The sequence below is a fragment of the Scyliorhinus canicula genome, chromosome 6 (assembly GCF_902713615.1).
Source record: "Scyliorhinus canicula chromosome 6, sScyCan1.1, whole genome shotgun sequence".
NCBI lineage: Eukaryota > Metazoa > Chordata > Chondrichthyes > Carcharhiniformes > Scyliorhinidae > Scyliorhinus > Scyliorhinus canicula.
The window spans coordinates 132,197,682-132,222,469 of NC_052151.1; the positions used below are offsets into that span (position 1 = coordinate 132,197,682).

Here is a 24,788-nt window from a genome sequence, read left to right on the forward strand (position 1 = left end):
AATCCCGCTCTATGCGGTCGATCTGCTCCTCTGCAACTTGGACCTGCATAGCAGCATGGAAGGGATCGGATCATGAAGCTCCTGGGAGTTTGGAGTCTTCTTGGGCTACAAGCTCAACCTGAGCAAGAGTGAAGTCTTCTCGGTGAACCCGAAAAGGGAGGGGCAGAGTTAGAGGGACTGCCATTCAATCAAGCCTAATGCAAATTTCGCTATTTGGGGATCCAAATTGCCCATGACTGGACATGGATCCACGAATGGAACCTGACCAGTCTGGCGGGGAAAGGAAAAATAGGACCTGCAGAGATGGGATACATTCTTGATCTCCCTAGTGGGGAGGGTGCAGACGATCAAGATAAACGTGCTGCCCAGGTTCCTCAATCTGGGTGGGGGGTACTTCAGGAACCTGTACGCACGACTGCTGGATGGGACATGGTCCTCGCTGGACGAGACATGGGAAAAATGGGAGGAAGAACTCGGGATTGAAATAGGGTGGGGACTCTGGAGTGAAGCATTGAACAGGCCAACTCCACCTCCACTTTCGCAAGGTGAAGCCTCATGCAACTGAAAGTGGTGCACAGAGCACACCTGACCAGAACCCAAATGAGCAGGTTCTTATCGGAGGTGGGGGACAAATGTGTTCGGTGCCAGGGAGGCCCTTGCAACAACACCCACATGTTCTGGGCATGCTCCAGACTGGTCGGGTACTGAAACAAAAACAAAACTGGACAATCTCAGCAGGTCTGACAGCATCTGTGGAGCGAAAAGGGAGCTAACGTTTTGAGTGTCGTGATGACTCTTTGTCAAAGCTGGAGCGAACTGGAAATCCTATCGGAGAGAAGAGCAATACCACTTTAGGATACTGGACAACCTTCTGTGAAGCAATGTCAAGGTTGTAGGGGTGAGGGTGGAGCCAAGCCCGAAAGTGGCAGTCTTTGGGGTATTAGATCAGTCAGAACTCTTTATGGGGAAGGGGGCTGATGCCTTGTCACCTAAATCGCCTGCCGAAGAATCCTGCTCGGCTGGCAAAGGTGCAGACTGGCTGGCCGACCTGGCAGAATTTCTCCACCTGCAGAAAATCAAATTCACCATCCGAAGAGGGCTTCCACAAGACATAGAAGCCATTCACCAACTTTTTCCAAGACCTGTTTGAAGCCAACAGCCAATAGGCTAAGGGGAAGAGGGTGGGACGTATAGCGGCCACTAAGGCATTAAAGAATAGGAAGGAGGAAAAGAGGGGTGGGGGCAGGAAGGGTAGGGAGAGGGGGGAGCGGAAACAACCAGGATAGACAACGGAGAGTCAAGAACAAGACCACAAGGATAGGGCCCTGTGGCAGGGACAAACGGTCCCAGGACAGCCAAACCCTGTAAAAATGCAAAACAAACCAAGATGCCAGGGGATCACCTGTGGAGGGGGAGGAGAGGAAGGACGGGGCCATCCGACGGGAGGAGGAGTGGGAGGGGGGAGGAGAAGGGGTTTATTCCTATGTGATGATCAATTTCTGTAAACTCTGTAAAAACCGCACAAATCTCAATAAAAACCTTTTTTTTTTTTTTAAAAGAAATTCCCACCAACCCAAAAGAATGTTAAAAAGCCCCAAAGCTCTCACCTCACCAAAAGGAGTGTAGAATTGCACAACGTTGATCTGCTTGTCTTGGCCAGCTGACACTTGGGAACCAGCAACAGCCAATACACTCCCACAGTAGTTCCACTGAATGCCAACCACGTTTATGCCAGTATCAATCAGGACAGGATCTATCATGACAAATATGAGAAGATTGCATTACAGTATTCACTCCAGATGTGGGTGGAGTTTCCACTAACGGCAATCAGAAAATTGCACACAACGTGAACTCTCATACTGGTTAATTTACATTTCAACTTTCTACTGAGGTACATTAGCATTATCACAAACTTAAAATTGTCCACAACGCAGTCCAATCAGGCAGTGTAATTCAACATATATTTCCTTTGTACAGAAAAACATTCAGTCATGTGTTTAAGAATTAGAACTTTTATTAAGATAGCTTGAAAATCAATTTATCACAAAAATTAGCTAGATTTCACACTCCTCCTCCATTGGGTTTGAAGGCGTAAAATCCCACGGTGGCTGCATTTCCACCCCTATAATTAATCAACTCACTGGAAGAGGAAGATCACCAAAGATCCCCATCCTCCGGCACACAGCCCCCCCCCCCCCCCCCCCCCCCCCCCCCCCCCCCCCGGACCCGCGCCGGGTCGGAGAATCGCCAGGGGTCGGCCTGAATCCCGCCCCTGCCGGCTGCCGAATTCTCCGGCGCCGGGGATTTGGCGAGGGCGGGATTCGCAGCGCGCCAGTCGGCAGCCGCTAGCAGCGGCCCCCCTGGCGATTCTCCAGCCCGCAATGGGCCAAGTGGCCGCCCGTTTTTTACCGGTTCTGCCGGCGTAAATTCGAGTAGGTCCTTACCGGCGGGACCTGGTGGCGCGGGCGGCCTCTGGGTTTCTCGGGGGGGGGGGGGGGAATCTGGCCCCGGTACTGCCCCCACGGTGGCTTGGCCCACGATCGGGGCCCACTGATCCGTGGGCAGGCCTGTGCCGTGGGGGCACTCTATTCCTCCGTATCGGCTGCTGTGGTCCTCCGCCATGACCGGTGCGGAGACGAACCCTCCCGCGCATGCGACAACTCACACCGGCCGACGGAGGCCCTTCGGTACCGGTTGGAATCCTCCGCACCTTTGGGGCGGCCCGACGCCCGAGTGGTTCACGCCACTCCTTCCCGCCGGAGTTGCCCGCCCCACCGATTACAGCAGAATCCTGCCCAAGACAGTTGCAGCAATCTTCAGCCAAGTGTTGACTAGATGATCCTTGGTCTCCTCCAAAGGTTCCCAGCATCACAAATTCCAGTCTCCAGCCAATTTGGTTCATTCCACGTGTTATCAAGAAATTGCTGAAGGCATTGGATACTGAAAAGGCTATGGGCCCTACCAATATTCCGGCAATTGTTCTTTTTGTGCTCCAGAATTTCCTGCACCCAGAGTCAAACTGTTCCAGTACAGGTACAGCACTGGCATCTACTTGTTAGGTGAATTGGACATTCTGAATTCTCCCTCTGTGACCCGAACAGGCGCTGAAGTGTGGCGACTAGGGGATTTTCACAGTAACTTCATTGCAGTGTTAATGTAAGCCTACTTGTGACAATAATGAAGATTATTATTACCTGGAAAATTGCCCAGGTATATCTTGTCCACAAAACACAGGTTAAATCCAACACAGCCAATTACCACCCCTATAAATTTGTTCTTAATCCAAAATTGCAGATAGTGATAAGGACTGTCAAAGGATACAGCAGGATATAGATCGGTTGGAGACTTGGAAGGAGAGATGGCAGATGGAGTTTCATCCGGACAAATATGAGATAATGCATTTTGGAAGGTCTAATACAGGTGGGAAATATACAGTAAATGGTAGAACCCTTAAGAATAGTTACAGGCAGAGGAACCTGGGTATACAGGTCCACAGATCACTGAAAGTGGCAACATAGGTCAAGAAGGCATACGGTATACTTGCCTTCATCAGCTGGGGCATGGAGTATAAAAATTGGCAAGTCATGTGGCAGCTGTATAGAACCTTAGTGAGGCCACACTTGGAATTCTGGTCGCCACACTATCAGAAGGATGTTGAGGCTTTGGAGAGGGTACAGACAATGTTTACCAGGATGTTCCTGATATGGAGGGCATTAGCTGTGAGGCGAGTTGGATAAATTCAGCTTGTTCTCACTAGAACGACGGAGGTTATGGGGCAACCTGATAGACATCTACAAAATTATGAGGGGCATGGACAGAGTGGATAGTCAGAAGCTTTTTTCCCCCCCAGAGTGGAAGAGTCAATTACTAGGGGAAATAGATTTAAGGTACAAGGGGCAAAGTTTAGAGATGTGTGAGGGAAGTTTTTTTTTTTTTTTTTTACACAGAGGGTAGTGGGTGCCTGGAACTCGCTGCCGTGGAGGTGGTGGCAGTAGGTGCGATAGTGACATTTAAGGGGTGTCTTGATCAATACATGAATATGGTTGGAATAGAGGGATAGGGACCCCGGAAGTGTAGAAGGCTTTAGGTGAGATGGCAGCATGGTCGGCACAGTCTTGGAGGATTGTAAGGCCTGTTCCTGTGCTGTAATTTTCTTTGTCCTTTATTCTTTGATCATCAGAAAAGTAATGGAAGAGATCATCAGTGCTATCCTGGCACTTGCTTCACAATAACCTACTCACTGACCCTCAGTTTGGGTTTCACCAGGGTCACATGTCCAAATGCAGCAAGACCTCAACAATATCCAGGCTTAATGAGTGGCTAGTAACATTCATGCCACACAAGTGCCAGGCAATGACCATCTCCAACAAGAGCGAATCTAACCATTATCTCTTAAGTGGATAGATCATCAATGCAGCACTCCTGACTGAAGATTGCTGCAAATGCTTTAGCCTTGTCCTTCAGTTGAGGCGATGGCATAGTAGTTTCATCAGTGGACTATTAATCCAGAGATTCAGGGCAATGCTCTGGGGACTGGCAGATGGTGAAATGTGAATTAAATAAAATACTGGAATTAAAAGTCTAATGATGACCACAAAACCATTGTCGATTGTCATAAAAACCCATCTATACTGTATCTGAGAAAAGTCATTAGAGCAGTGTTCTATTTATTTCAAATTTTCTTATTCCATTTATTATGTTCTGTGTTGTGCCCATAGTACAGATGCACACAGAACATCTAGTTCTTTGACGAGTAAAATCATTTTATTAACAAGATCAACACGTGGAAAGATAACTAACAAACTACAAAACAAATGGCAATGAAATCAATGAGTTCAGTGAATTCTCCTGGAGCTACTTCTAGTACGACTACCCTCTTATACGACTTATCACCAAGTGCCCGATATCTCAAGTCACATGGTAGATTTCTATCGCTACCAGCTGGTTGGAGGTCGCATATATACATTGATAGACAACTGTATACAGAAATATCACCACAATTCACAAGCATTTATGTTCATTCAACTGTTCTGGAACAGATCCTCAGGCTTGTAAAGCCTCATAACAGGTCAGAGAAAACAAGGCAGTTTTCTACATGTTAAATTCATAGTGTAACAAAGACAGCCCAAGCCTCTGTTTTTTTCAGGTCTTGCTGCAGATGGACACAGGACTGCTTCAATAACTTGAAAAGTGGTAAATGGGACTGGACACTGCAATCATCAGCAAGCAAGTCTACTTTTGACCTTATGATCACCATGGTCACTGATGAAACAATTTAAGACCTAGGACACTCCCTCAAGAACTCTTAAAGCAATGTCCAGGGCCTGAAATAATTGGCCTCCAACAACCACAACCATCTTTCTTTGGGCTAGGTTTGATCTAACCAGTGGAGAATTTCCCCTGAATTGCTTGGACTACAATTTTACCATGGCTCCCTGACACTACAGTCAATTGCTGCCTTGATATCAAAGGCAGTCACTCCCAGCTTACCTCGAGTTCAACTCAAAGTGAGCACATTATTGCTGTGTACATACCGTATTGTTGCACTGTTTACAATACCTTCTTTCACTTTGCTGAGATTGAAAGTAGACCGAGGGGGGCAGTAATTGGCAGGATCAGATTTGTCCTGCTTTTTACAGATAGGGCACACCTGGGCAATTTTCCACATTGTCGATCAGGTAAATGCCATTCCTATAGCTATAAGGCCCCACGCTGATGCATACAGCCAATGAATAATGCAAATGGTGTTTGCTGCATACAGAAATTAGTTAAAGCAGAAAATATTTAATGTACTGCCTGCATCACAATGAACGATTGAGTTATTTTATACAGCGATGCTCACACCTAGTTTCAGTCATCTAATTTAATCCCTGAATATTCAATCCAATTTAAAGCTTACCTCCCGTTGGTCAATTGTGGAGAGTTACAAGAACCAAAGCGAATACTTGTGCCATCTGATCAGGCAAGACAAACACTTCACGGCTTTTGAAGTATAGTTACTACTGTAATAATGAAAATAATAGCCAGCAGCTCCCGCAAACAGCAATGTAAAAATGACCAGATAATCTGTTTTTGTGTTGTTGATTGTGGGCTAAATATTGCTCATGACACTGGGTATAACTCTCCTCTTTTTTAGGATAGCACGGTAGCATAGTGGTTAGCACAGTTGCTTCACAGCTCCAGGGTCCCAGGTTCGATTCCCGGCTTGGGTCACTGTCTGTGCAGAGTCTGCACGTTCTCCCAGTGTGTGCGTGGGTTTCCTCCAGGTGCTCCGGTTTCCTCCCACGGTCCAAAGATGTGCAGGTTAGGTGGATTGGCCATGATAAATTTCTCTTAGTGTCCAAAAAAAGGTTGGGAGGGGTTACTGGGTTACGGGGATAGGGTGGAGGAGTGGACTTAAGTAGGGTGCTCTACTAAGAGCCGATGCAAACTCGATGGGACAAATGGCCTCCTTCTGCACTGTAAATTCTATGATTTATCTGAAATAGTGCCATGGGAGCTTTTATATTCACCTGCGAGGGAAGACTGGGCCTCAGTTTAAGGCCTCCTCAAAATATAACATCACCAACAGTTCATCATTCTGACAGTACTGGATTGAAAGTGTTAGATTTTGCTTTCTATGTTCAAGACCTGGAGTGGATTTGGGAGTGCTGCCAACTGAGCCACAGCTGACAATATTAGCAATATTCGTAAGTGGTTTGTAACAGACTGCACTAGTTTCAGATATGGGTATGTAATGATGAATAAATTAAACAAGATTAATATTCCTGAATCTGTCCTAAATTTATACAATGCCAATACTTACTCTCGTCATGCTCGTGACGCATTATTTGACATCGACCATTGTCTAAGCAGATAGCTAAGCAGGGGCAGTCTGGTTCAACATAGCCTTCAGTTCCAGAATACCAATGGATGCCAACGATGCTGACTGCACCAGTTACATTAGCAAGACACTGCAGCACCAGTTTCACCTAAAAATCACAAAGATATACAGAATACATACAAAATTAGATTACAGATAAGCATATGGAAAGGTTTTAATCACAATATCAAAGTTCTGAAAATTAAAATGAAATATATTTTACCATTATATGCACTTGTATACAATTCTGTTTTTTCTATGTTGCTCGCAATCGACGAAGTCTGGTTAGATAATGGCCCGGACCTTCTGAGAAGCAGCAATCAGCATTGGATTGCCACTCGCTCAAACTTTTCCCCATCTCAATGCTGCTCTGCATTTCTTGCCAGGTCTTCCATGCCCAACTTAACTAGAAATGTGAAGCATGGTGTCCTTCCAAGAGCTCCATCACAGCTGAAACAGGACATGTCCCCTTTTATGCCAAACGGTAAGATTAAGAGCCCAGTATGAATGTCAATAAATGGGTGAAAGAATGATATGGTGATGCATGAGGCAAGTGGGTAGGGTGGATGAGGTGGCAGGTGGGTGAGGGAGTAGGCAGAATAGGTGCGTAGGATGGATGAGTAATCAGGTATAGTCAAGTCTGCCAAGGAGGATATGTATTAGGCTAGGATTTCTCTGTTTAATATTTCCTGGCTGACTATTCAAGTAAGCCCTGTACAGCTGTCTGAATTCTCAGAGTCTAACTTACAGTAAGAGGAGGGCCCCAGGCAGCCGGGGAATTGCAACTCGAAAGTTCAAACTTCTCAGGCAATTCCCAAGGAGGTCAACGTATCAGGATTTCTGCAGGTTCCTGATTTGCATATTGGGTCCCACATCCAGTCTCCAACGATCCGAAGACCAGAAGATTTGGGCCACCAACTATATTCAATTGCGGAAGTATAAATTAATTTTAAAATTTTAATTCTTCCTTCAGTGGTTTTTATAATTGATCATTTTCAAAAGTGTGCTCTTTTGTTTTACCCTTCCCCATGTACACACAAGTAGATAACCCTACTTAAAACTCTACTAGTTTGACATACAATGTCAAACCTACAAATCTGAGGCAAATTTGAATGCTCTCAAATTATTGCCACTAGTTAAAAATTGCATTCACTTGTATTCATTCTAAATGAATATGCAAGTAGATCCAGATGTTCTATAAAAGAGGCAAGAAAATACAAACAATCATAAAAAGAACTAGAAGCCTACAATAAAATTTCCTTGGCTGTCATATATGTGTATTTCTCCATTAGCCATGCCAAATATAAGAATCTTGCTATCCGGCGACCATGCAACTTGAGTCAGTTGGAGGCCCTTCAGTTCCTTGCCCCAAATACGGTTACCTGACAAAACACAGAAAACATGAGATAATAATTTTTTAAAAGTTAAAAATCAATAAGCCAACATTGACAGTTAGCAACAAGTTTTATGGATAGTAGAAAGGCAGTTGACAAAACGTTAACAAATATAATGACCTATATTAAATAAATAACGAACCATGTTTCTGTTACAGTCAGGTGAGGAGAGGTGGAAAGGTTTCCCTCTTCTACCCGCTCCTCATTTGACTAGCAGGTTTTATGAAAGTCTATGCTTGCCAACTTGGTAAGTGATAACTGTTTATTTGTGGTGACTGTAAAACAATTCAGGGTTCCTTGAGTTTCTTTAAAAATGAAAAAAGGGTGATTTTTATCATGGCTAATCTGGTCCAACATTCACACATACAAAAATAGATTACAAAATTGGAGGATAAATTAAGTGATATCTTACAAATCAATAAAAGATTAAAGTGATATGGTTGGGGACCATGTAACGTGGGAAATTGTAGCTTTTCCGCAGGCTCTGGCGCCAATCATTTTATAATTCACTTTTATCCCGTTTGCACAGCACAAGCTTGCCGAATCCAAGAGTTTTTTAAGGGGCAATTTAGGATGGCCATTCCACCTACCCTGCACATCTTTGGGTTATGGGGGTGAGACCCATGAATACACGGGGAGAACGTGCAAATTCCACACAGATAGTGACCCAGGGCCAGGATCGAACCCGGGTCCTCGGCAGCGTGAGGCAGCAATGCTAATCACTGCGCCACCGTGCGGCCCACCTAATCCGAGAGTTAATACTTAGTAATATATGGAAAACATTCTGTGATAAAAGGGTGCAGTCGAACACGACAAGAGTGGAGCCCTTTCAACATGGCAACTTGATCTTCGAGCGGTCTCTCATCCTGGTGCTCTCAGAGGCGCTGAAAATGATGACTGCAATCATTATCTGAGTAATAGATGACAGACTCAACTTGTTGATGCAGATTTTGAGTGCTCATTAGGCAGAGCTGCAGAATACTATTAAGCGGCTTGATAAAACGGAGGAAAGAATCCTGAACATAGAAAATGCTGCTTCCTCAACTGAAGCTCATAGTCAATCCTTGGAAAATCAGCTAGGTGCATGTCAGAAATCCTGGAAGATTAGGAGAACCGAGGCCAGAGAAAGGATATCCGGGCCATCAGTCTGCTATAAGGAATGGAGGGAAAAGCCCCTGGTAAGTTCTTTGAGGACTGGCTGCCACGTTTTCTCAAGCTGATCTTTCTTGCCTCATTTCCAATGAGCAGCATGGGAGTGGCAATCTTGGTCAACAAGAATGTCCCCTTCAAGGTGGAGCAGTGCGGGAAGGATAAAGAGGGCAAATATGTGATTATCAAGGGAATGGTATATGGAGAAACTCTCGATATTGAATGTATATTGCTTGCTAAATTACTCACCGGAGTTTGTCACAAAGGTCTTTTTGGACTCTGAGGAATTGACCTTGGCCAATTCTTTTGTGGGGGAGACTTTAATTGTCATCTGGTCCCCTGATGGACAAGCTCCCAGTCACTACAAATCCCCTCACCCTGCAAGCCAGGGCATTGGCTTCAGCATGTGAGGAGGAGGGCTACCGGGTTGTGTGGAGGATGTTAAACCCTGGAGATAAAGATTTTATATTTTTCTCAGCCCCTCATCAATGTCATACTAGAATTTACTATTTTTTGTACCTAGGACTATCCTACATTTGGTGTCATCGTGTTCCACAGATAGCATTGTGCTCTCTGAATGCTCCTATCTCTAGAAGCGAGGTGGCTGTGGCCATCAGGGAGCTTCAGCCGGGTAAAGCCCCTGTGAAGATGGTTTTGGTTGAGCGTTTTACAGGGACTTTTAAGGAACTGTTAATAGAGCCATTGGTTGGTATGTACTGCCATTCCTTTGAAGCAAGTCTGTTACCACTGATGCTTTGGGAGGCAAATCTCTTGCTGATTTTGAAGGTAGGCAAGGACCTGGAAGAATGTGCCTCTAGACCAATCTCACTTTTGATTTGAAATTGCTGTCTTACGGTAACAGTTAGAGGGAATTCTTCCGATGATCATTCGGGAGGATCATATTGGATTCATAAAGGGTTGGTTTTCCAGCAATGTCAGAAGTTTGCTGAATGTGATCCAAACTTTTCAGAAATGGACGTTGGATGGGTTGTGATCTCCTCGGACGCAGAGAAAGCCTTTGACCAGCTAGAGTAGCATTATCTAATTTACACACTGCAGAGATTTGGAATGGGCAAGGAATATGTTAAATGGATTCAGATGCGGTACCATAGGCCATTAGCGGCAGTGCTCATGAATGGCTTTAGATCTGAGAACTTTGGTCTTCACACCGGGACGAGGCAGAGCTGTCCCCTGTTCCCCTTGTTGTTTGCATTGGCCTTAGAGCCACTGACAGAGACTATTAGACCGGACACTCTGATATCGGAGCTGAGCTGTGGGGAGAACCAGCATAAGATGACACTTTTTGCTGACGATGTGCTGCTGTTTGTATTGAGGCCGGATGTTTCAGTCCCCACTCTTAATGACATGGTGGATGGATTTAGCGCCTACTCTGGTTATAGGATTAATTTTACGAAGTCAGAAGCCTATTACTATTAAATACTCTAATTAGAGCATGCAGGATGGTCTGTCAACTAGAAGGGAGATCTAAACTGACTTCCGCTATTTTTTGCCATCCAGGGCAGCCTGGACTTCCTACCTTGTCTTATAGACCACAGAGTTGATGCTTAGAGAGATACACGCATTTATAGGCTGGGAGATATGTTCAGTGATAGAACATAGAACATAGAACAGTACAGCACAGAACAGGCCCTTCGGCCCTCGATGTTGTGCCGAGCAATGATCACCCTACTTTAACCCGTATACCCAACAATCCCCCCATTAACCTTACACTACGGGCAATTTAGCATGGCCAATCCACCTAACCCGCACATCTTTGGACTGTGGGAGGAAACCGGAGCACCCGGAGGAAACCCACGCACACACGGGGAGGACGTGCAGACTCCACACAGGCAGTGACCCAGCCGGGAATCGAACCTGGGACCCTGGAGCTGTGAAGCATTGATGCTAACCACCATGCTACCGTGAGGCCCTATACCGTGAGTATAGTGTTCAATTCTGGCCGCCACAGTACCAGAAGGATGTGGAGGCTTTAGAGAGGGTGCAGAAGAGATTTACCAGGATGTTGCCTGGTATGGAGGGCATTAGCTATGAGGAGCGGTTGAATAAACTTGCTTTGTTTTCCTGTGAGCAGCTATTCCAACAATTCAACATCCCGAAGCACTCCTTTATTAAGCATTTGTAACTCAGAGACTTTATCCCGAATAAGATAACCCTGCATCTTAACTCTTCTATTTCCATGGTGGAAGAAATCCTGATTTCTGCGGAGCCTAAGCAGTTAATTAGCAAATTCAGACTGGTACAAAAGGTGAAGTCTCACGGATCAGCAGTGAGCTGGCAAGGTGGATACAGAACTAGCTAGGTCACAGAAGGCAGAGAGTAGCAATGGAAGGGTGCTTTTCTGATTGGAGGGCTGTGACTAGTGGTGTTCCTCAGAGATCAGTGCTGGGACCTTTGCTATTCGTAGTATATATAAATGATTCGGAGGAAAATTAAACTGGTCTGATTAGTTTGCAGACGACACAAAGGTTGGTGGAATTGCGTATAGCGATGAGGACTGTCAGAGGATACGCAGGATTTAGATCTTTTGGAGACTTGGGCGGAGAGATGGCAGATGGAGTTTAATCCGGACAAATGTGAGGTAATGCATTTTGGAAGGTCTAATGCAGGGAGGGAATATACAGTAAATGGTAGAACCCTCAAGAGTATTGACAGTCAAAGAGATCTAGGCGTACAGGTCCACAGGTCACTGAAAGGGACAACACAGGTGGAGAAGGTAGTCAAGAAGGCATACAGCATGCTTGCCTTCATTGGCCGTTGAGTACAAGAATTGGCAAGTCATGTTGCAGCTCTATAGAACCTTAGTTAGGCCACACTTGGAGTATAGTGTTCAATTCTGGCCGCCACAGTACCAGAAGGATGTGGAGGCTTTAGAGAGGGTGCAGAAGAGATTTACCAGGATGTTGCCTGGTATGGAGGGCATTAGCTATGAGGAGCGGTTGAATAAACTTGGTTTGTTCTCACTGGGACGACGGAGGTTGATGGGCGACCTGATAGAGGTCTACAAAATTATGAGGGGCATAGACAGAGTGGATAGTCAGAGGCTTTTTCCCAGGGTAGAGGGGTCAATTACTAGGGGGCATACGTTTAAGGTGCAAGGGGCAAGGTTTAGAGGAGATATATGAGGCAAGTTTTTTTTACTACACAGAGGGTAGTGGGTGCCTGGAACTCGCTGCCAGAGGAGGTGGTGGAAGCAGGGACGATAGTGACATATAATGGGCATCTTGACAAATACATGAGTAGGATGGGAATAGAGGGATACGGACCCAGGAAGTGTAGAACATTTTCGTTTAGACGGGCAGCATGGTCGGCACAGGCTTGGAGGGCCGAAGGGCCTGTTCCTGTGCTGTACTTTGCTTTGTTCTTTGTTTAATATACCTTGTCTTCTAGATCCTATGTTAGTACATTTATAGAATCATACTATTTCTACAGGGCAGGAAGGGCCATTCAGCCCATTGGGTCTGTACCAACCCGCTGAAAGAGCACCCTCCCTAAGCGCACTCCACCTGCCCTATCCCCGTAACCCCACCTATCCAACACATCTTTTGAACATTAAGGGAAAATTTAGCATGGCCAATCCTCCGAACCTGCACATCTTTGGCTTGGGAAAAAGTCTTGGTTTAAAAGACTTGTGATGGATTATCAATTTATTAATTCATGCTTTTAAGTGCTCATCAAATATATAGCTAAAGAGTGAAATTATTAAAGATGCCTTGATTGTGAAAATACAGTCATTGTTTTAGATAATGAATCAACTATTGAATTATATTGTCTTGTCTATGGATATTTAGACATTGTTTCAGCAAATGTTTCATATAATGAATAGATTATTGTATTTCAGTGCATTTAGCAACACGAATGTATCAACTAATTAGTTACAGAAAAATCTGTGGCCAGCAGTGGCGTGAGGCTGTGCACCCAGACACTGAATTGACTTTGATGGACGCCAGTAAATCTTAAGTAATGGCCAGTTTGATTAATAAATCATCCTCTAAGTAACATACATCTATTTGAACAAATCATGAGGTCTCAGCTGAGAATTAGAAACCAATGAGAGTAAATGAGGGATTAGATCATCAATAAGGATTCCCTTAAAGTAAGACCTCGTGGCCGAGGCCCGCTCTCTCTGAACCCTACCTTTACTGAATTCTTGAATCACCCTATTTGTTTATTTTGAAGTGATCAGGTGACCCCTTGTTCAGTACTTCATATAAATTATTCAAAGTTAGAAGCTATTACTACACAATGGGGAATGGATGGTGGTTATTCACACCTACTTATGATGAAATGGTTCCTCTACAGTTGTACTTGTTAAGTTTCAAGTTCAGAGACAATGGGTCTGTGAGGCTAGGCTTTGAGTTGTCAAATCCATACACAATAGAGGGTGTGAATGCCGCAGATGGGTCCATCTCATCAAAAAGTAAAAAATAAAGTAAACTAGGTTTATAGCTGACAAATGAAGTGGACAATCACATCATTTATGTTGAGGGTATTTTATATTGGAATTGACAAGGAATTTTATTAAATTGCATAATCGATTTAAACAATTCTACATATGAATGTCAAAATCTAACGCATATCATAATTTTGCAGTCTAATATACATTACCATCCACCGAGCCCACAATAACAGCACCATCTTCATACACAATGCAGATTTTCTGTCCATCAGCATTCCAGCTCATACTGCGAACTACAGATTTATTTCTGTTGTTGATCATTTCCTCATACCAAGAACCTGTAATCAATTCACAAGCATTGAGTCTAATTTTTTTTTTAAATCCCTATTCCCAATCTTGTTCAAAGAACTGGAAAATTGCTAGTGAGCATCTTCATTGCTTTTTTCCATTTTTCCTAAATAAATGCATTGATATATTTAACCCCACCAGTTCAGAGTTATAACGTCCTAATTAGATCTTTCCTCATTTATCACTTTTTCTGTCTTAAATTGGTGTTTCTGATACTTTTATCATGTGATATGTTACCAATTTATAATTCACCATTCTCTCTAATTTTGCTCTTGCTATGTTTTTTCCCTCTATTTTTATCTTGTGGCTTTGGTATTTTTTTAAATGTTTCTTTCAGTTACAGGACAGTGCCTCCAACTACCCCCAACTGATTGGTTCTGTCCTTTGGAGAAATGAAACACTATATATATTAATAATCATCTCTAGTCAAACTACTTAGTCTCACTTACAATTTTAAAAATCCTCTATTTTTAAATAGTATTATCCAGAATAAGCAAGGACATTAGATACAGATAGGTTGGTAAACTGTGACTCCAAATCTCAAACAAATTCACGTGTGAGTTAGAGATTAGAATGAAAATAATTCAAGGAGTGAGTTTAAATTATTCCTGCACAATAGTAAATAAGAAAAGAAGGAAAATAAAGAGTGCGATTCTCCAATATGGAGCCCAAGTGTTCGCGCCGTCGTGAACACCGTCGCGTTTCACGACGGCATGAACCGGGCCCGGGTACGACCGATTCTGGCCCCCACACGGGGCTGGAGCGGTTAACGCCGCTCCAGCCTCCTTTTGTGGCGCCAAATGGGCCGCGCCAACCTGCGCATGCGCGGGGAACTACTTTAGCGTGCCGGCCCCGACTCAACATGGCATCGGTGTACAGGCGGCGGCTGCGCCAGAAAGAAGGCCCGGGCGGGGGAAAAGAGGCCGGTCCACCAATCGGTGGGCCCTGATTGCAGGCCAGACCCCATCGGAGGCCCGACCCCCCCCCCCGGTGAAGGAGCCCCCCTCCCCAACCCCCCCCCCCCGCACCCCCCCACAAGCCGCCCCCCGACCGTTCGCGCAGAGTTCTCGCTGGCAGCGACCACGGGTGAACAGCGCTGGCAGGACTCTGTCGTATTGGCGCAGCCGCTCGGCCCATCCGGGCCTGAGAATCGGCGGTCCCGCCGGTTCCAGTGGCCTGCGGCCATCGCCGTGCCAAACACGCCGGAGCAAATGGCGCCTTTTCTCCGCACCTCGGAGAATCCATGTCACGTCGGGCCGTCGTGGCGCTGTTGCGGCGATTCTCCGGCCCGGCGTGGGGCTCGCAGAATCGCCCCAATAGGGGGGAAAAAGTCCTTGGTGTTTAGAACCAAGAGACAATAAGAATGATGTTTCATTTTACACTGGAAATTCCATTGATCAGGTATTTGTAAAGGTCCTCCTATTTAAACCTGGATTCCCTTGTGTATTTCCTTTATTTTCTGTTATGTAAGCTGTTATAACTGTTGTGCCTGGTCTGTTGCTGGGATTTATGCCTTTCAGATGGACTGCACTTGTAATTTAAACCTAAATGGGACACCCCCCCCACCCCCGGCAGAAATGCTAGTTGGTCTGACCTCAGGAAATCCCCGGTGAGATGTGCCATTTGGTTTGGTCCAGTGACTACACATTTTGATGGACTTGGCTGGCAGCAACCAGTTTAAATTCCGGGTCCTGAACAGATCCTCGGTGCTGATTATTCCAGAATGTTCCTCACTTTTTAAGACTGTGTGCTGGCAGTTTTGTTTTGATCAAGCAACTAGAAGGCCAGAGATTTCTCTCTCACCGGATGGGTTCTTTCTAAAGGTCCAGTCAGTTTAACCTGCAGGAGCCTCCAGTCCAGCACCCGCTGCAGGCAGAGGGATTGTTTGTAAACGCTTTTAAAATTCTCAAGTGGAGTCTTATGGCAGTGATGCTGATAGTTAATCTGGTGGGAGCAAGTTAGAATTTAACAAATCTGAGGGTGATCTTCTGTATGAAGGCGCAGGTCAGTACAAATTAAAATGACTCCCCAGAGGGGATCCCACAGCCTGTGAGTCCAACCTGAATATTTCTGCCACAAGATCCAAACCAACTGGTGGTTTCAGCACTCTGCGTCCTGGGAAGATAGCCAGCTACAACAATCCGAAGATCTGTAACAAGGACATTTATCTCCCTTTCTTCCACTTCAATCCATATCATTTTACCCCTTTCCCTTTCCCCTGTATGTATCTATATTGTGTGTGTTTGGGTAGAGGGTGGTACGAGGAAAGAAATAGATTAGCTGGCCGATATTCTATGATAATCATCACATATCTTATCTTGCTGTTATTTCTAAACAATTTCACTTACAAATCTGGTGCCTGTAAGTCATTGGGACAGCCATGGGTCAATAATCTGAGAAGCTATATACAAATTATTGGTTAATTCATTTGTGCTGGGACTCTGGGGCCTGTAGGGCTGGAATTGACCGCGCACTCGCCCAGGGTGTCGTAACATAATCTCCAGAATTCCTTGCTTCTTTTGACATGAATGCTAAAAATGGAAATTGGATAGAGGGAAATAAACTTGCAGGGTGTGAGGGAAAAAAGAGTGGAGAAATGGGAGTGAACTTACTGAATTCTCAGAGAATCAGCATGTACTTAATAGACAAAATGGCTTTCTTCTGTGCTGTTTATGACTCAATGACCAACTATTATCAAAAAAGGATAGGAAAAGCTGGCTACAATGAAATCAGCAGGATCTGCCTGAGAACAGCTTCTGATTCATTTCAGAGAAATGCTTTGTGTAACCCAGTGACTCCACGCAGATTTACAGCTCAAGTTAGCAACTCAACAATACTTAGGTTGAGTCTGTCAAGTTATACAAGAATTAAAAAGCAGAAAGTTATGCTAAACATTTCTCAAACCTTTGTTCAACAACAATGAAGTACTGTGTGCAGTTCTACTCGCCATAGAATCATAGGACTCCTACAGTGCAGAAAGAGGCCACTCAGCCCATCAAATTTGCACAGATCCTCTGAAAGAGCACCCTACCTAAGCCCACTCCTCTGCCCTATCCCCCTAATCCCACCTAACCTGCACATCTAGAGAACACGAAGGGGCAATTAAGCATAACCAATCCACCTAACATGCACATTTTTGGACTGTGGGAGGAAACAGGAGCACCTGAAGAAAAGACACGGGAAGAACACACAAACTCCACACAGACAGTCACCCAAGGCCGGAATTAAACCCGGGTCCCTGCCATTGTGATGCAGTAGTGCTAAACACTGTGCCACCGTTTCTCCCATATTATAATAAGGATATTGAGACACTGGAGAGGATACAGAGAAGATTTACAAAGATAAATCATAAATGTGTGGGATTACATATCAGGGACGGGATTCACCTCTACCTGACGGGGCCCACCTTTATGAAATGAAATGAAATTTAATTCGCTTACAGTCACGAATTGACTTCAATGAAGTTACTGTGAAAAGTCCCTAGTCTCCACATTCCAGCGCCTGTCCGGGGAGGCTGGTACAGGAATCGAACCATGCTGCTGGCCTGCTTGGTCTGCTTTAAAAGCCAGCGATTTAGCCCAGTGAGCTAAACAAGCACCTAGGTGCCAAGCCCTAACATTGAGAGTCTAGGCCCGCGCCGGAGTGGTTGGCGCTCCACCGGCCGGCGGGAACGGCCTTTGACGCCACACCAGCCAGGGCCTAAGGGACTTCGCCCGCCGGCGGAAGTCCACGCATGCGCTGGAGCGTCAGCGGCTGCTGACATCATCCCCGCGCATGCGCCGGGGAGGTCACTTCCGCCTCCGCCATGGTGAAGACTATGGCGAAGGCGGAAAGAAAAGAGTGCCCCCATGGCACAGACCCGCCCGCCGATCGGTGGGCCCCGATCGCGGGCCAGGCCACCGTGGGGGCACCCGCGGGGCCAGATCGCCCCGCGCTCCCCCCAGGACCCCGGAGCCCACCCGAGCCGCCTGGTCCCGCCGGTAGGGTAGGTGGTTTGATCCACGCCGGCGGGAGAGGCATGACAGCGGCAGGACTTCGGCCCATCGCGGGCCGGAGAATCGCTGGAGGGGCCCACCGACCGGCGCGGTGCGATTTCCGCCCCCACCGAATCTCTGGTGCCGGAGACTTCGGGACACGGCAGGGGCGGGATTGATGCCGGCCCTCGGCGATTCTCCGACCCGGTGAGGGGTCCGAGAATCCCACCCCTGGTCTTTTTTCTCTCGAATCCTAATAGAGATCTTTAAAATTATGAAAGGGTTTGATAGAGTTGACAGAGAGAGAACATTTCCCTTGAGGGGAAGTGCATAACTAGAGGCCATCAATATAAGATATTTACCAAGAAATCCAATTGGGAATTCAGAAGAAACTTCTTTACTCAAAGAGTAGTAGGAAAGTGGCACTCGCTACCACAGGGAGTGGTTGAAATGAATACAGATGAGTTAAGGGGAAGGTCAACAAACATTTGAGGGAGAAAAAAAATAGACGGTTACGCTGATAGATTTAGAGAAGAAAAAATATGAGGTGGTTTGTTCATATCATTTGGCCACTTCCCTACTTTAAAATGGAGGTCCGCTAAGAATGCAGGGAGAAATGGATAGGCACAGGGAAGCAAGCAGATGCAAAGCTTCCTGTGTATTAGAACTTGCAGAAACCCAGACAGCACTGAAACTAACAACCATCTACATATTGATGAGCGATCCGGGAACAATTGGAAACATTTAAGATAATCGAGGCCAAGCCAGACTCCTCGGCGCCAGCGGGAGCCAAAACAAAGGGAGGCCAACGGACAGTTAGGAACCGCCCAGCGATCAGGGAACAGCTCCAGTATTGGAGAAATCGATCCAAGTGATCAGAACTCAGTCCAATCACTTGGAACCAGGTACAGGGACCGCCCAAAAGGGCGCGAAGCCCCTGAGGACTATAAAGTAGAGTCCCCAAGTTCAATTCGTCCTTCTTGGCAGGGTCTCTCAGCAGCTCGAAACAACTCTTGAACGTGACCTGCCTAGCAGCTGCACCAACCAAGTAAGTGTCCAGTCAACGCACGCAACGAGATAGGCGCTCCTAACCCTTAGTCCATACCAGCTGGAAGCCTGCAGACTCAGAAGCGAACGAAAGGCTATTTGTTCCCCTGACCTGGTGGGCCAGTTTCCAAAGCTAAGTATTGGCCTATTAGTGTTAGTGATAGTCTCGTGAGTAGTATTTTATGCATGAGTAACGATTGACTGTGTATATAATAAATGTGTTTTGATTTGAACCTTACTAACTGGTGCATTGAGTTATTGATCAGCACTTGAATTTGAACCTCGTGGTGGTATCATAAAGAGACCTGGCGACTCTAGAGCAAGGTTATAAAACAGAGCAATTAAGTGTAAAGCACACATAGCAACATTTAGCAACAATATCAAAATTAATTTTACTGCTTACCATGAGAAGAATTAACTGACCTTTGTACAACATCCACACAATAATGAGACCATTCTGGTCACTAGTTGTCAACTTCTGGTACTGCTCATTCCAAGTCACCACCTGTACAGCGCCTGATCAAGCATAGTTTAATGAAGTTAACTGTCCAACAAAAGATGATTTTCAATATAGTTCCTTTATTACTCAGAAAGTAATTTATAATTTATGTCAAATTAAACTTTTCCAAAAACTGATCCAATTAATAATTAGACACTGAAGCAACAGTGCTAATCACTGGGCTACCATGCCGCCCATATGACTATATATTTACATTGTTCAATGTGTTTCTTTTCTAGATTGCACCTCCAAATTTTGAAAAGCAAATTGAGTAAAAGAAAAATCAGGAAGAAAAGTTGGGTTTCCTCTGGAGGTTATACTGCTCCTTCAGATGAAGATTAGCAAGATGGTAAATAATGTAATATACTACTTAGAGTAGTCACATTTTAACATGATATCAACCTTATGCTGGCATAATAGAGATAAATTCAAAGTATATCTAAACAGGTTGGTTACTATACGTAATTACCAAGTTGGCAAGTAGAAGCCAGACACTTCCTTATAGGGGGACAAATTAAACAATTTACTGGAAGAAAATACTCTGCAAACAAAAGTGTAAGGGAAAACATGCTTGTGTTGCAAATCCCCATAGCAGTCAATTAATTCAAAACTGCTTTGGTAGAAACCAGAAAATGTGACTCCAGAAGTTGAAATAGCTGATGCACAAATGAGCAAGAATAAAGGGGGTGAGGGGGTGATTAAAAACAAATATTCTTCTAGGGCAACCAATTCCAAATTTCTGCATATGTATCATGAGGAGGTTATAAGACATGAATTATAGCTCACCAATAGGCATACATAATAACTTAATCAACAAAGTTGCCGGTAAATGAAGGTAAAGGAAGTCTCCCACGAACTTCCAGCTTATAATTACTTGACAACAAACATTTGGTAGTAAGTAATTAATGTGATAAATTAGGTAAAAATTTAATTAAACAACAACTAAATTATGCATGACAGAATGAAGGATTTAATTTATTGTATCTCCCAGTCATCATGACATGTTGCATCTTCACACAGATATCACTGAAATGGTGTTGAGTTTATTATGTAACAAATAATTGATTAAAATTGGTTTTAGTACAGGCAGATCAATAAATTCTGGTTATGTATACTAACTGTTATAGAAACTGTTTTACAACCATAGCAGTAACCAATACAATTAATTAGGAGCCAACAACCAACAACTTAAGTAGCATAGACCATTCCTAATCAAGCAGATATATAGAACAAAAAAATACTTACCACTGTGTCCTTCTAGTGTCTGATTCATGGAAAGGTTACTGGGTGCAGCCAATCCCTTTAATCTTGTATCATCTACAGAAATCCAAATTGGCCAATTAGAATTTAAACTTAAATCCCATTTCATAATATTGCTTGACGTTGCTATAATCACAAATCAGGTACACTTAAGAAAATTTAAGTATACAAAGAGATCAAAAGTGGTAGAACATAGAACATAGAACAGTACAGCACAGAACAGGCCCTTCGGCCCTCGATGTTGTGCCGAGCAATGATCACCCTACTTAAACCCACGTAACCCGTATACCCGTAACCCAACAATCCCCCCATTAACCTTACACTACGGGCAATTTAGCATGGCCAATCCACCTAACCCGCACATCTTTGGACTGTGGGAGGAAACCGGAGCACCCGGAAGAAACCCACGCACACACGGGGAGGACGTGCAGACTCCACACAGACAGTGACCCAGCCGGGAATCGAACCTGAGACCACTGGAGCTGTGAAGCATTGATGCTAACCACCATGCTACCGTGAGGCCCCAAACGGTAGTATAGTATAGTTCCCTAAACCAATTTCCTTTCCTCTCTCTTCTAAAAGTAGTGGCCTCTGTGGATGCAGGCCAGTTCAACCAAAAACACACCTATTTTAGGGTCAAGCCAAGCTCAAATTTCTGGGGAATATCATTTGATGACACCCAAAAGTAAAACGACAGAAATCAGCAGAAATAATCAAGGCTGAAGAAAAGCACCAAATTCACACCATTAATTTCCATCTATTTATTTTTTTTTTAATTTAGAATTATAGAGTTTACAGTGCAGGAGAAGGCCATTTGGCCCATTGGGTCTGCACCGGCTCTTGGAATGAGCACACTACCCAAGCTCACACCTCCACCCTATCCCTATAACCCAGTAACCCCACCCAACACTAAGGGCAATTTTGAACACTAAGGGCAATTTTGAACACTAAGGGCAATTTATCATCGCCAATCCACCTAACCTGCGCATCTTTGGACTGTGGGAGGAAACCGAAGCACCCGGAGGAAACCCACGCACACATGGGGAGAATGTGCAGACTCCGCACAGACAGTGACCCAAGCTGGGAATCGAACCTGGGACCCTGGAGCTGTGAAGCAATTGTGTTAACCGCTAAGCTACCGTGCTTCCCCCATTTTAGAGTACCCAATTCATTTTTTCCAATTAAGGGGCAATTTAGCATGGCCAGTTCACCTAGCCTGCACATCTTGGGCTGTGGGGGTGAAACCCCCCGCAAACTTGGGGAACACGTGCAAACTCCACACAGACAGTGACCCAGAATCGAACCTGGGACCTCGGCACCATGAGGCAGCAGTGCTATCCACTGCACCACTAGGCTGCCTTATTTCCATCGATTTAGACGAAATATCTGGTTCAACTCATTCAACAATCACCAATGCATATTAGGTATAGCATGTTTAAAAACCTGCCGTTGGGGAAACATTTTGACATCATTGTGATTATGTGATGCCATAAATGTATTCCAAATAACAGACAAAATAGTGCAAATCTCGGCGAGGATAACAAATTTTTATATATTCAATAAAATGCAATGAAACAACAGAAAAATTATTTTGTTTTGTGCTTCTTCACTAGTCTGTTACTAAAGCTAGGGGAGAATGTGAGCAACCAACTGCCAGGAAACTCACACATAAGACTCCGTAGCATGGGATGGAGCAATTATTATTACTCGCAGGTCCAAAGACAGTGACCTTTTAGGCCATGCATTTGCAATGTACCCCAACTGAGCATATCTCTCGACGTAAATATCCAGGAAATTCTAGCCCAACTTCTCATGCCAAGTACAACTACAAAAACAGCCCTATTTAAGCCATGTACAAATTCTTCATTTGAGTCACATTTTGACAAGTTATTCAACGGTGGGAGTATATAGCACAGCATGGTCCCATCCTTGTATAATTCTGTGTCCTTAAGCATTAGCAGTTGTATTTTATGCCATTCGGTTTTCCCCACAAATACTAGCTAATATACTGAATGTTTCTAACATTTTCTGATTTTATTTCATAAGGTAGCTTAACCCATGGTCAGATTGACCAGTCAGCTGAGCTGAAAACAAGACAGAAAGCTGGGGCAATACATTGATTAATACATTTTCAACTATATGCCCACCAATAACCATACTTGCACCCTCCTGCAGGTGTCAAACACAAATCCTCGTGCCATTTTTCTCCTCTTCCATGACCAAGGGACAAGGCAAATTGAAATGCCTCCACCACCGCTGCAGTAAAGATTGTTTAATTTACAGTTTATATGTAATATAGTTCCTTTCTCATTTTTTCCTATTCTCTTCCTTTCCCAATTGGTTTTAGACTTCTCCCCTGCACATATCTGAACCCAAACAAAACCTCAGCGAAGTACATCTTGCAAAGTACATCTTGATACGAGATTAGCCCCACGCCACATATTGATTCAAACATCAAAGCAGATACACCCGGAACTAAACTTATCTGAAAATCGCTTATTGTCAGGAGTAGGCTTCAATTAAGTTACTGTGAAAAGCCCCTAGTCGCCACATTCCGGCGCCTGTTCGGGGAGGCTGTTACGGGAATCGAACCGTGCTGCTGGCCTGCCTTGGTCGGCTTTCAAAGCCAGTGATTTAGCCCAGTGTACACTGCATGCTGATTAGCTTCCATTAAATAAATACAAATAAAACATTTTACTACATCAGCCTTCATTATGTTACAAAGTATGATTCTATGGCATTCTATGTGATAGTATGTCAAGGCCACACTTGCCTACAGGGTCACTTATGTTCACTTCGCTTGCCATATTTTGTCCACTCCTACTTGCAATACTTTAGAGGATTTTTTCATTACCAACTTGAAGATTTTTCTCCTCTTTGGAAATTAATTATCAAACCCTGATCAGAGTCTCTTGTATGAAACAACAACTATCAGAACATGTTCAGAAAATAGTTCAGTTTGGTCACTATTATCAATTTAGACCTTTTTTTTTTAAATCATGAGATTATATTAACATCCTCACTTTAGTAAAACAAACTTTCATTCGTGTCATTCTTAGCTCCAAATCAGAAGGTTGTGGATTTAAGTAATAAGTCAGAAACGTGATCATGTAACCTAGGTAATACTTCAGTGCAGTACTGAGGCAGTGGTGCTGTGTTTTGGATGAGATGCTAAAACAAAGCATCATCTAGCAGTTCAAAAGTCTTCAAATGTGCCAGGGCTCAAAAAATAAACCAAGAAAACAGATTGGGCTGTACTTTGCAGTCAAAAGCAAAGAAACAATGCGAGCAGCTGACATCAAAGATAGTTGCCCACAAAGATCTAGCGATCTCTGTGGCTCAAACTTCCTCTTTCCTGAAGTCAGTTTGATTCTACTACCAAGTTAAGGTGATCTCCAGGCGACCATAAAGAAAGGTAGGCAGCCAATCACACTGACGTATTCTCACATAAAGCAAACCAGTAAGTAAACAACAAATACTGAATCTATTCATTTTTTAAAAAAGATTTTACAGATAGTAAAATAAATAAATTGATGTACACATCAATTAAAATAGAAATGAAAAATCATAAATAAACTTAATTCTTTCTAAAACATGGAAATCATTTGACATTAAAAAAATATTAAATTACTTCTTTCAGGGCCGGTGAGGCTGTTTAAAAGTAATTTATGAACTTATCACATGTTAAAACCACCTTATTCAACAGAGTGCAATTTCTGCAAGGGTTTTTACAGTGATACTAAAAGTGCAAGAGTGAGTTTCTCATCAATTCAATGATTTCTTGTTGATTGCGTTCTGAGGGGTCCTCAACAGCGCATTCTCGAGAGAAGTGCGGAAT

The 24,788-nt window shown here is 44.2% G+C and overlaps 1 protein-coding gene across 1 annotated transcript in view; it reads right to left on the minus strand.

The window, feature by feature from the left end:
• wdr35 (WD repeat domain 35) overlaps window positions 1–24,788 on the minus strand; it is a 163,207-nt gene that overhangs the window by 132,980 nt on the left and 5,439 nt on the right. The window contains 6 exon segments of the mRNA XM_038800146.1: window positions 1,608–1,753; window positions 6,806–6,971; window positions 8,111–8,244; window positions 14,032–14,160; window positions 19,615–19,707; window positions 20,936–21,007. Of these exon segments, the coding sequence (XP_038656074.1) occupies window positions 1,608–1,753; window positions 6,806–6,971; window positions 8,111–8,244; window positions 14,032–14,160; window positions 19,615–19,707; window positions 20,936–21,007 (740 nt within the window).